The sequence below is a fragment of the Bos mutus genome, chromosome 11 (assembly GCF_027580195.1).
Source record: "Bos mutus isolate GX-2022 chromosome 11, NWIPB_WYAK_1.1, whole genome shotgun sequence".
Taxonomy (NCBI): domain Eukaryota; kingdom Metazoa; phylum Chordata; class Mammalia; order Artiodactyla; family Bovidae; genus Bos; species Bos mutus.
The window spans coordinates 11331569-11345371 of NC_091627.1; the positions used below are offsets into that span (position 1 = coordinate 11331569).

At 38.8% G+C, this 13803-nt stretch overlaps 1 protein-coding gene across 3 annotated transcripts in view; it reads left to right on the forward strand.

The window, feature by feature from the left end:
- The window catches only part of NR6A1 (nuclear receptor subfamily 6 group A member 1), a 226543-nt gene that overhangs the window by 190990 nt on the left and 21750 nt on the right, over positions 1-13803 (forward strand). For all 3 annotated transcript variants that reach the window (XM_070379006.1, XM_070379007.1, XM_070379008.1), the window contains 2 exons: positions 7023-7078; positions 13472-13626. In XM_070379006.1, coding sequence (XP_070235107.1) covers positions 7023-7078; positions 13472-13626 — 211 coding nt within the window. The remainder of the gene's footprint in view (positions 1-7022; positions 7079-13471; positions 13627-13803) is intronic.

The window sequence follows — 13803 nt, forward strand, 5'->3', positions numbered from 1 at the left end:
AAAGAATGTGCTATAGATATAGATATATGTTAGTTTATATTAGTTCATAACCCAAAGAAAATATCCATGAGTTCATACTGATAAAACGAATTGAATAAATAGAGGAATGATGGTTCTTCCTTACTGAAGAATTCTAATTAGTAAGTGTAGAGAAAATAAGAGAAATGGAAAGTCACCATTAGAGCACCATAGTAGTTGCTATAGGCAAGATCTACTGATGGATGCTAAAATAAAAGGCCATAGATTTAAACAGAATTAGAATATTTAAAAGTCTCAGAATATTTAGTAATTACAAAAAGAAAAATAGTACTTTTCAGTATTCTGACAGATATTCTTTAGCCAAGAGATCAAGAGTAACATGAGTGTGTTTACATGGACATGATGGATCCCCAGTATGATCACTAAGAAGGGCACACATGCACATGTACACACACAGGGATGGAGAGAGTCATTCCCCAATCAAATCACGAGAAAACATACAAGCCCAAATCGAGCAATATTCTTCAGAATAACTGGCATTCTACAAAAGTCTCCAAAAGTGTCAAGGTCATAAAAGATAAAGACTAAGAAGCTGTCACAGACTGGAGGAGACTATGGAAACATGACAACTACATGCATTGTGAGATCCTGGGTTGGATTCTGAAACAGGAAAAGGATATTAGTAGAACTAGGAAAATCTGAATAAAGTCTTTGGTGAATAGTGTTGTGCAAAGTTAATTTTCTAGTTCTGATGAATGGTCTGTGGCTATGTAAGCTTAGTTTACAGAAGGGAAAGCTGGGTGAGGGTATATGGAAATTCTCTGTATTATTTTACCAGTGTTCTATAAATCTAAACTTGGCCTCAAATTTTAAAGATTAACTATTTAAAAATACAGCTGCCATGTGTACCTTCAGGCTATGTCCCCCATCTTTGACACAGATATCTTTTCAGAACTCAGAATTGGCTGGTCAGGAAATTACTTAACAAATCAATGAGGGAGATTTAAATAATGGTGGAAAGTAGAGGCTGGACCCTTTCTTTTCATCCCCACTATTACCTGAGTGCCCCCAATACACGTTCTTCTCACACATCTTGCAGTCTTTAGGTAAAGTCAGGAGTCCTCAGAATAATTTTTAAGACTACTCTGGCATCCCTTTCCTCCCCTCCATATAGGGGGAAGAATTATGTGCTCTTCCCACATAAAGCAGTTCTCTTAAGAACTCAAGGATGTTTCATGTTTTGGCAGCTTTGCACATTTGGTTTTATCTTCCTGGAATATTCTACCCCCTTTTTCTTCACCTGACTTATTCACTCAGTTTTTATTTGTAATATCTTCTAAGAAGCCTTCTCTGACACCACCCCGCACTCACCCGATGACCTTCTTGTACTTCCGTAACCCATTTTTGCCCTCTGCACAGTACTGATCACCTTGTGCTCTTTGTCTGTTCCCCCCATTATTGAGTGATCCTTTCAAGGGCTGTGACCAAGTCTTACTTTTCTCTTATATCCCTTTTGGTGTAGGATGCTTCCTGGTTTGATGAATTGACTGTGGTTGGTCAGGGATAGGGGAGACTGGATAGGAAGTTGGGTGAGGGGAATATTGTTAAAATCATTAGGGGCAAGAGGAAACTACACTGATCCACATGGGAAATTCATATCAATTAAGTAGTTTTGTGGAAATATAAAATTCCCCTAACTTTGTTGTCTCATAACTTGCTAGATAACTAGTTCAAAAGTCCTCCAAGTCAACCTTCTTGGAGGAGGTTGGTGTTTGTAAAAGACATTGTGAGATAGTGATGCTGTGGCATTGCCATGTCACTTGACCAGGATAAACACAGAGTACCGTGAAGGAGAGAAAAGATTTGAGCAGAAATCTTAAAGGAAAAGAAGCTCAAACTCCTTAGAAACTTAAAGAGCTTTGTAAAAATGATTCCCGCTTCAGTCACTCTTCCTTAATGTGTATTATTAACTATTTGAGAGTAAGTTGAAGATTGATTCCCCTTTGCTTCTCACATAATTACAGCACTGTTATCAAAATCAGGAAATTTAACATGACATAATACTATTAATATGAAATTAAAAGATGTATGCTCCTTGGAAGAAAAGCTATGACAAATCTTCACAGTGTGTTAAAAAGCAGAGATATCACTTGCTGACAAGTCATCCATATAGTCAAAGCTATGGTTTTTCTAGTAGTCATGTATGGATATGAGAGTTGGACCATAAAGAAGGCTGAGCGCTGAAGAATTGATGCCTTGGAACTGTGGTGCTGGAGAAGACTCTTGAGAGTCCCTTGGACTGCAAGGAGATCAATCCAGTCAATCCTAAAGGAAATCAACCCTAAATTTTCATTGAAAAAACTGGTGGTAAAACCAAAGCTGCAATACTTTGGGCACCTGCTGTGAAGAGCCAACTCATTGGAAAAGACCCCAATACTGGAAAAGATAAAGAGCAAGAGGAGAAGGGGGTGACAGATAGTTGGATGGTATCACTAACTCAATGGATATAAGTTTGAGCAAACTCAGGGAGATAGTGAAGGACAGGGAAGCCTGGCATGCTGCAGTTCATGGGGTTGCAGAGAGTCGGGCATGACTTAGCAACTGAACTGCAACAATACTATTAATTAATTGCCCATCATATTTAAGTTTCACTTGTTATCCCAATGTCCCTTGTAGCAATTTCTATTTTCTAATCCAGGAGCCAGTCCAAAATCACACATTGTATTTAGTTCTTAGGTCTCTTTCAGTTCAGTTCAGTTCAGTCGCTCAGTTGTGTCCGACTCTTTGTGACCCCATGAATCGCAGCACACCAGGCCTCCCTGTCCATTACCAACTCCCGGAGTTCACCCAGACTCACGTCCATCGAGTCAGTGATGCCATCCAGCCATCTCATCCTCTGTTGTCCCCTTCTCCTCCTGCCCCCAACCCCTCCCAACATCAGAGTCTTTTCCAATGAGTCAACTCTTCGCATGAGCTGGCCAAAGTACTGGAGTTTGAGCTTTAGCATCATTCCTTCCAAAGAAATCCCAGGGCTGATCTCCTTCAGAATGGACTGGTTGGATCTCCTTGCAGTCCAAGGGACTCTCAAGAGTCTTCTCCAACACCACACTTCAAAAGCATCAATTCTTCGGCGCTCAGCTTTCTTCACAGTCCCAACTCTCACACCCATACATGACCACTGGAAAAACCATAGCTTTGACTAGACAGACCTTTGTTGGCAAAGTAATGTCTCTGCTTTTGAATATGCTATCTAGATTGGTCATAACTTTCCTTCCAAGGAGTAAGCGTCTTTTAATTTCATGGCTGCAGTCACCATCTGCAGTGATTTTGGAGCCCCCAAAAATAAAGTCTGACACTGTTTCCACTGTTTCCCCATCTATTTCCCATGAAGTGATGGGACCAGATGCCATGATCTTCGTTTTCTGAATATTGAGTTTTAAGCCAACTTTTTCACTCTCCTCTTTCACCTTCATCAAGAGGCTTTTTAGTTTCTCTTCACTTTCTGCCAAACTGTGTTGTAAAACAGCATGGCATATTCAGGAACTAACAGTTCTCTATAGGTACAATGTAACATTTGTGGCATAAGATGAGAATGGAGAGTCTCATAAGAACCAGATCCCAGAGAATCTTGAATGCCAAGCATGGGAACTTGAATTTAATTAACCCATAGACCACAATGAACCCAGGGGATTTTGAGCAGGGGTTTGATGTAGTTAGCTTTGTGTCCGTCTTTCTGGTTTCGTTGGTTTCGTTGGCTGCCCACCCCTAAGCAGGTGAGGAATGCGTTCTAGAGCAGGAAAAATATTTGTACTTCTTCTAAGCAGATAGGAGAACCGTAGCTGATGCCATTTTTTTAGGTTTAGATGAGAAGTGCAGCATAACTCTTTCTGTGATCCTACCCAAATGCCCTTTGTTTTGTTAAATTCACTACCAGAAAGACTCAGCCCTGCTGAAAAACTTGCTCTTAACTCAGTGTAGCATCAAGGAACAAGTACAGCTTTAGAATAAGAAGACCTAAATTGAAATCCCTGTTCTATCAATTCTTAACTGAGTAACCTTGAACAAGTCCCTTTTTGTTTAAACTGCATAGGATATTAACGTATACTTTGTGTGTGTGTGCACGTGCTGCTGTTTTATTTTTTAATTAATTATTTTAATTGGAGGATAATTTCTTTACAATATTGAGATGGTTTTTGCCATATAGCAACATGAATCGGCCACGGGTATACGTGTGTCCCTCCCATCCTGAGCCACGCTCCTCCCACCCTCCCTCCCCACCCCTCTGGGTTGTCACCGAGCACTAGCTTTGGGTGCCCTGCTTCATGCATTGAGCTTGCACTGTCCATCTGTTTTATATACGGTATTGTACATGTTTCAGTGCTGTTCTCTTAAATCATCCCACCCTCGCCTTCTCCCACTGAGTCCAATAGTCTGTTCTTTACATCTGTAGCAAAGGAGGTACAGATGTAAAGAACAGACTTTTAATATATATTTTTTAAGGTTGTTGTGAGGATCAATATATCTGAGTATGATATAAGTTTTAAAGTATGAGCCAAATTTTTGTTTTAGCAGAGGCACTATCACTATGACATAATGTTGTTGCCCACACTTCAGGCAGTTTCATACCATTTTAACAAATGTTACCATCTCTGATTAAACCAGTACTATTGTTTATTTTATGTTCTTCTTTAAATTATCTTTTTGAAAATATCAAAGTGAATTTTCAAACAGTTTTTAGCACTTCAGTGAATGGAAAATCAGTATTTTTTTAATGCACATTAGAATAAATGTATAATTAAGAGATTATCTATGCACAACCTAAAATTATATTTCTCCAGTGGGGTGCACACACATTTTGGGAAATTATAGTGGTGGAAAGAAAGTTGGTCTTAATCTGATAGCCTGGGCTCCAAATCTTGATTCTAATATTTAGTTTCTATCACCCAAAGGAAAATATTTTTCTGAGCATTAGAGTTATTTGTTCAGTGGGAGTGATAATACTAATAATACTTCACTCGTGGGTTAACTTTACGCATGACAATACCTAACATGTATATGCATTTCTTACTCCAGGTGGGGTTGAGGGACAACACAAGTTTTTAAATAACAGAACAAGAAATTGGTAAGATGTAAATCTTTAAAATTTATGGCACTTTAAACAAGAAGGAAAGCATGTTGAATTCCTTCTTCACCTCCAAGACATTGAGAGTGAAATATCAAGTGAGAAATATTCAGTGTTATACCTGCCAATGATAGATTTTTGTTCTGTACCTGTGAGCTGAAGCAAAGGTATATGTGAGATATCAGTATTGGAAATAGAAGTGTCTAAAGACTGTCACTGGCCCTGAAACAGCAGCAAGTAATTTTAAGATGTTTAGAACTTGAAATTAGGTTAAAAGAGAACAACCATTATGTCTCTAGGTAATATATATCTAGCTTGTATATGTTTCTTGCCCCCAATTCACAGTAGCCTTTTAAAGTGGACTGTTACCTCCTACTTCGTAAGTGGAAAGTAGTCACTCAATCGTATTTAACTCTTTGCAACCCCATGAACTGCAGCCCACCAAGCTCCTCTGTCCATGGGATTTCCCAGGCAAGAATACTGGAGTGGGGTTGCCATTTCCTTCTCCAGGGAACTTCCCAACCCAGGGATCAAACCCAGGTCTCCTGCATTGCAGGCAGATTCTTTGACTTCTGAGCCACCAGGAAATGCCAAGCCCTATTCTTAGAGCTTTAGCTAAATTATATATAACCCTCACAATTCCCCATAAGACATGTTCCAATATTCCTCTGTTTTTCTGTAAAACTGAAATTCAGAGAGATGAAGAAACTTGTTTGTAATTACTCAGACCTAGCAAAAACAGGATTTAGATGCAAGCTTGTCTAAGTTGGAATGTGTATTCTTCTAAGACCAAGAATGATTTCTACTTTAAGGAAAATGAACTTCCTGTCAGCCTTTCAATTATCCCAGGTAACTGTTAGGCTTGGAGCCTTTACCTTTACAGGCAACCAACCATGCCCTAAGGACTTTATAGATTGGATAACTTAGCCTAGAAGTAAAAATACTGTATTTAAAAGTGGAAATATTCTTTTTGTCTCCAGAAATAGTTGGGGAAACAGTGGAAACAGTGTCAGACTTTATTTTTTGGGTTCCAAAATCACTGCAGATGGTGATTGCAGCCATGAAATTAAAAGAGGCTTACTCCTTGGAAGGAAAGTTATGACCAGCCTAGATAGCATATTGAAAAGCTGAGACATTACTTTGCCAACAAAGGTCCATCTGGTCAAGGCTATGGTTTTTCCAGTGGTCATGTATAGATGTGAGAGTTGGGACTGTGAAGAAAGCTGAGCTCTGAAGAACTGATGCTTTTAAACTGTGGTGTTGGAGAAGATTCTTGAGAGTCCCTTGGATTGCAAGGAGATCCAACCAATCCATCCTAAAGGAGATCAGTCCTAGGTGTTCATTGGAAGGACTGATGCTGAAGCTCAAACTCCAGTACTTTGGCCAGCTCATGCGAAGAGTTGACTCATTGGAAAAAACTCTGATGCTGGGAGGGATTGGAGGCAGGAGGAGAAGGGGACGACAGAGGATGGGATGGCTGGATGGCATCACCGACTCGATGGACATGAGTTTGGGTAAACTGTAGGAGTTGGTGATGGACAGGGAGGCCTGGCGTGCTGTGATTCATGAGGTCGCAAAGAGTCGGACACGACTGAGTGACTGAACTGAACTGAACCTTCTTGAATTTATCAAGGCTTTCAAATTCATCATCCTGGTGGGATATTTGTAGCTGTAGGACTACTAATAATGCCATCATGTTTTTTGAGCATATTGAATGTATACAGTGTATGTATCCAGTGCCTTGGGAGTCCAAAAGTATCTGCTTCCTATGATGGAAAGAATATGTGCTTCGGGTCCAGAAAGACCTGTGTTTTAATCTTAGCTTCACCAATTACTACTTTGTGCTCTTGGCCAAATAAGTTTTCTCTTTGTGCCTAGTCTCTTGTGGGCGTGCTTCTTACTATTTTATATTTACTTCCAGCAATCAGAGAAGATGGCATGCCCGGAGGCCGGAATAAGAGCATTGGGCCAGTCCAGGTGAGTTCTGGGTCTTACTCTGTGTGGTGCACCCTGGAAGCTGAAGCCTCTAGACGCTCCTGAAGCTGCTCACCTTGATCCTTTTATCTGCTTCTGGTGGGGAGCCAGCTTTACTTTCATTCCTGTTAAACTGCTTTTACAACCTGGGTATGAATGTGTTTTGAAAATCTTAAATATATAAAGATAATAATTAAAGTTCTTGTGATCCCTCAACTTGCTTAAAGGATTTTTACAGAAGGTAAACCCAATTCTGGTTCTAAAGCATCCGTAGGATAATTTATTTGTTAACTTTTTGGCCACATGGCTTATGGGATCTTACTTCCCTGACCAGGGATTGAACCCAGGCCCTCAGCAGTGACAGCATGGAGTTCTAACCACTGGACTTCCAGGGAATTTGCCAGAGGATTTTTATATCAGTCACTTAAGGTTGTAGGTTGTAGTTAGTCTGGCAGAAATCAGCAAGACTACTTAGCTATTCAATGTTGTTAAAGGTATTTCCACCTAAAGTTCATTGCCTTATTTGTAAAGTGAGGAAGGTAATACATTCAGTCCCACAAACATTTACTTGATTAATACTTACTGTTTACCAGACCCCCTGTACTGTAAACTCAGTCTAGTGGGAAAGACATGTTTTTGAAAAGCTGAGTTAAAGGTAGGTGAAACTGGTGGCAAAGCAGTTAAAAGGATTTTATAGGATTTCCCTGGTGATCCAGTGGTTAAGGCTCCATGCTTCCATTGCGGGGGATGTGGGTTCTATCCCTAGTTGGGGAGATAAGATCCCACATACCATGTGAGCCCCCCCCCGCCCCCGCAAGAAAAAAGCGGGAGGCGGGGGGAGAATGTTACAGAAGTCCAGGCAAGAGATATAGACTGGTTTCAAGTAGGGCAGTAATAGTGCAGATTGAGGAAAGGGAATAGATTCAAGAAATATTTAATAGGTAAAATTGATAGCAGTTATCCAGTTGAATGTGAGGGAATGAGAGAAAGACAGGAATTCAGAGTTGTCTTAAGACATACACTGATGATGTATGGGAGGGTTTTCTGTCCTGTGAGCCTGGTATACATATGCAATCAGTTGGATTCTCTTTTTAATTTAACATTTTTATTCATTTATTCAAATCATGTATATGTCTTGCAAATTAATATATTTCACTCTCCATTCATATCTGCTCTATTTTGTGTGATAAAAACATATAACATGAAATATACCTCCCTAACAAATTAAGTGTTCAATACAGTGGTGTCAACTATATGCACATTTTGTATAGCAAATCTCTAGACCTTTTTTTTTAAGCTTGTGACTGAAACTTCAATAGTAATTCCGTATTTCTCCCTCCCCCCAGTCCCTGACAACCATCATTCTACTTTCCCCTTCTAAGAGTTTGACAACTTTTGATACATTATATAAGTGGAATCATGCAGTACTTGTCCTTTTGTGATTGCCTTATTTCACTTAGCATAATGTCCTTAAGATTCATCCATGGTGTAGCACATGATAGGATTCCTTCCTTTTTAAAGCTGAGTAATACTCCATTTTTGTATATAGCACATTTTGGGTTTTTTGTTTTTGCTCTATGGTTTTGTTCTATGGTTTTTGCTTTTAATTTTTATTGAAGTATAGTTGACTTACAGTGTTGTGTTTCTGTTGTACAACAAAGTGAATTAGTTACACATATATCCACTCTTGTTTTAGATTCTGTTCCCATTATAGGCCATTACTGAGTGCTGAGTAGAGTTCCCTGTACTGTAGAATAGGTCCCTTTTAGTTACCTATTTTATAGATAGTAGTAGTATAGGAGATTCTCAATCCCAATCTCCCAATTTTTCCCCCACCCATTACCCCTCTGGTAACCATAAGTTTGTTTTCTACATAAATTCATTTGTACTATTTTTTTTAGATTCCACATAAAAGCTATATCATATGATATTTGTCTTTCTTTAGCTTACTTTCACTCAGTATGACAATCTCTGGGTCCCATCCATGTTGCTGCAGATGGCATTATTTCTTCTTTTATTTCATTCTTTTTTTATGGCTAAATAATATTCCACCATATATATGTACCACACCTTTATCCATTCCTCTGTTGATGGACATTTAGGTTGCTTCCATGGCCTGGTTATTGTAAGTAATATGTAGCACATTTTGTTTATTCATCCATTGATGGACAGTTAGATTGTTTCTACCTCTTGGCTTGTAGTGACAGTGGCCTTGGCTGCAATGAACATGGGAGTGCAAATATCACTTCAAGATCCTAATTTCAACTCTTTTGGATAAATACCCTGAGTGGGATTACTGTGTCATATGGTAATTTTGTTTTTAAGTTTTTGAGAAACCTCCATACTATTTTTATGTAGTTACACACCATTTTATGTTCCCACCCAAGTGCACAGGGTTCTAATTTTCCCCATCCTCTCCAGCACTTCTTGTTTTCTTGGGGGTTTTTGTTTGTCTGTATAGTTGTTTGTTTGATTCTGGCCATCCAAATAAGTATGAGGTGATCTCTCATTATGGCTTTGATTTGCATTTCCCTGGTGATTGGTGACATTGAGCATCTTTTCTTATGCCTTTTGGGTATTCATGTGTTTTCTTTGGAGAAATACCTATTAAGTATTTTGCTATTTTTTAATCAGGCTGATTAGTTTAGTTGACTATTGGGTTGTAGGAATTCCCTATATATTTTGAATATTAACCTTTATCAGATACGTGGTTTGTAAAAATTTTCTGGATGGTGCCTATTCACTTTGTTGACTTTGTTTTGCAGAAATCTTTAGTTTAATGTAATTCCATTTGTCTGTTTTTGCTTTGGTGTCATAGTCACAAATTCATTGATAAATTAGGCTTATTGAATTAACACATATGAGCTACTATATATAAAATAGATAAGCAACAGGATAATACTTTATAGCACAGGGAATTACACACATTATCTTATACCTATAATGGAATAGACTCTGCAAAAATACTGAATCATTGTGCTATAAACCTGAAACTAACACAATGTTGTAAATCATCTACTTCAATGTAAAAAAAAAATTAGTGTCAAGAAACTTTTTCTCTATGTTTGCTTTTAGGAGCTTTTTTAATTTTATGTTTGTCTTTAATCCATTGAGTTGCATATAGTGTGGGTAAAACTCTAATTCCATTCTTTTGCATATGGATAGCTGGTTTTCCCAGAGGCTCTCCTTTTCCCATTGTGTAGTCTTGGCAGCTTTGTCAAAGATATTTTGACTGTATGTCTGGGCTTATTTGGGGGATCTGTATATCTGTCCTTGTGCCAGCACTTTACTGTTTTGATTACTTTAGCTTTGTAATATGTTTTGAAATCAGAAAATGCAAGGCCTCTAGCTTTGTTGTTCTTTCTCAGGATTGTTTTGGCTGTTTGGGGTTCTTTGTGATTTCATATGAATTTTAGGATTTTTTTTTTTCTGCAGAAAAAAATGCCATTGGAATTTTGATAGGGATTGCATTGAATCTATAGGACACTTCAGAGAGTATGGAGTTTTTAACAATGTTAAGTCTGTAAACACAGGATGTCTTTCCATTTATTTGTGTCTTTAATTTCTTTCACCTCCTTAGTTAAGTTTATTCCTAAGTATTTTATTCTTTTTTAATGCTATTGTAAATGAGATTGCTTTCTTAATTTTCTCTTCAGGTAATTCATTGTTAGTATATAAAAATGCAACTAATTTTCCGTGTTGGCTTTGTATCCTACAGCCTTGCTGAATTCTTTGATTAGTTCTAATAGCTTTTTGGTGACATCTTTAAGACATAGAAAGACTGTATGTCTTGTGTGAACAGAAATAGTTTTACTTCTTCCTTTCTAACTTGAATGGCTTTTCTTTATTTCTTTTTTTTAAATTTGCCTAGTGCTCTGCGAGGACTTCCATTAATATCTAGAATAAATGTGGTAAGAGTGGGCATCCTTGCCTTGATCCTAATCTAAGAGGAAAAACTTTCCATTTTTTACCATTGGGTATGATATTAGCTATGGGCTTTTCACATATAGTCTTTATTTGTATTTGTTCATTTTATATTTAGATACAATAGAAAGTTTATCCATTGGGAAGAATTCTTAAGCATTTCCTCAATGAAAACCTTCCTCAGTATTACCTAATGTTCCTTTGTACCTTCTGTGGCTCTCTCACCATGCCAAGGGATCTTCAGTCATTTACATCTACAGACTCTCTCCCCAGAATTGAGGAAGCTGATGCTCAGAAAAATCTGTTTCATCTGTCATTGCATTTGTGGTTTTGATACTGGACATATAATTTTCCTTTTAGTCTTTTTCTGTTTCTAGGTGGTATGTTAGGAAGAGAGAGCTGTTATCTCCAAGTCCTTAATTGTACTTAAAAAGGAATAGAATTTCCACTTATTGAGCACCTGTTGTGTTCATGCACTTAATAATTTTATCTTAGATTAACCTTTCAAGTCTATCTGACTTAAACCTGTAAGATAGTGAGGTTTGCTCCAGCATCTAGTGAGGGAACCAGGAGCTAAGAGGGAGTGTTATTATCTCTGTTTTACTGATGAGGGAGTTAAGGTTCAGAGAACTTGAGTGATTTGCTCAACAGTAAGTACCCAGACAGGAAATGTGGATGAGATTTAAACCCAGATTCAGGCACTCCCACTCGCCCCATCTCCTGTTCAAGGCATTAGTATTGTTCAGTGTCCCAGGGGACCCGCAGGGAGGGACTCTACAGTCCAACTTTGACTCCAGCCAGAATCAGCAGGATTTCGCCATAACTGGCCCTTCTCACCAAACTCAAGTACTTTCATGCCCTCCATGCTCTGGTCTTGCTCTCACCACCATCACTGAGGCTACACATTCAGAGCCTCAGTAGATATTTTGTAGTTTGATGGCACCATTTGTCTTCGCATGTCTCATAAAATGTAAACAATGTTCTGTGTTCTACGGACTTCTAAGAAAAAAGATTTGGGTTGGTTTGGTTTTGGGGGTTTTTTTCCTGCCTACGTGTGACTGAATAAAAAAAGACAAGCCCTCTAATTCAATATGCAGTCCAAGCTACTTAAAACCAATCACTCAGCTTGAGCACCAGGTAAACATTTCTTGTTTTCCCTCCAAGTCCTCTGTGTTGGCTGGCTTCCAGTTCTAAATGTCTCCTGTGTTTATGACTGGAGCAGCTCTAGGTTCCCTCATAGGCTGCTGCAACAAAGAAGTATGCACTTTTGAGTCAGATAGACTTGGGAGAAAATGTCCTCCCAGGCTTTTCTTAGGAACAAAAAGCAAAAATTCATCTGATTCTTCCTACTCAACACTCACTCTCATTCTGTGTGCTGACTTTAGCCACCTTGGCCTCAACCCTGGGTTAAACACTTTATGGAAGAAGTGTTTGTCCACTCCCTGTATGGCATTGTCGTTAGAGCACTGGACTGCATACATGGCTGCTCCGGCCTCTTCCTCAAACTCCTGCTCAGACATGGGCAGGTCAGTTTGCTTGTTGGAGCTGTAATTTCTTTTATTCAATAGGCTTAGAAATGTCTTTCTTACTAAGAAAACTTGTGTAAAGGTGGTATAGTCAGTACTTAATAAGTGGACATTTATTCATTTATCCATCATGCATTTATTTGAGTACTGCTTTCTTCTAGATCCTGTCATAGCCTGAGGTCTTATTGGGGATATTTTTGTGATACATTATCCAGTGGTAATGAAGATATCATTGTCAACTTTCTATAATAGTTACTATCTGCTAGGCTCTTTTCTAAACATGTATTAATATATTAACTAATTTAATCCTCACAACAATCCTATACGATACTTACTATTATTCTCTCCACTATACAGATGAAGGAACTTAGGTTTACATAATTATATGACTTGCTCTAAGATGGTACAACTAGAAAGTGGCAGAACCTGGATTAGAACAAAGGTGATTTGACTGTAAAATTCAAACTCTCTAACTGTTATGCTATTCTGTCTCAGAATACATGGAATTATATGAGTGGATAGAAGAAAGACCTAAAATTCTATCTGTAGTTAGTAATAGAAGGATTCAAAATGAAGGTGACATTTGAATTGGATCTTAAAGGGCAAGTAGGAGTTTGTTATTGAAGAGTGGTGTTTCAGCAGTAGGAAAGACTAGATGAAGGACAAAGAGGAATGATGAGGAACCTAGAGGCTTTGTGTCTTGAGAGGAGGGGAAATGGGCAAAAGGAAGGCTGTGGTGAGCCATAGTGCTGGTAGGCAAGCAACCAAGCTGTCCTAAGATTATGAGAGAAAGACCTGAAGTATGGGAGTGGAGGGGAGGAAATTTGGTTTTCTCTCTAGAGAGTTCTAGGAATCCCCATGAAGTTTAAATAAGTTCTCAGTCCTAAAAAAGGAACAGAGAGTATCCTGAGCACTCAGTCTAACATATATCAATACCTTATCAAAGATATCAGAGGAAGAGATCGAAAGGATTATGTCTGGGCAAGAATTTGAGGAAGAGGCCAATCATTGGAGCAACCATGGTGACAGCGACCACAGTTCCCCTGGGAACAGGGCTTCAGAGAGCAACCAGCCCTCACCCGGCTCTACACTCTCCTCCAGGTGAGCTTCAAGGCAAACCCAGCATCATCTGGGGATCACTCAGAGTGGACTCGTAAGCAAGCAGCCTCTGGGCTGGGCTGATATTCCTGCCCATCTGTCTCAGCCACTGTACTCTTGCTTCCTCAGGCTTTTGGGGTAGGAGTCAGGATAATGCAAAGCAGCATTTTGCAGCCATAT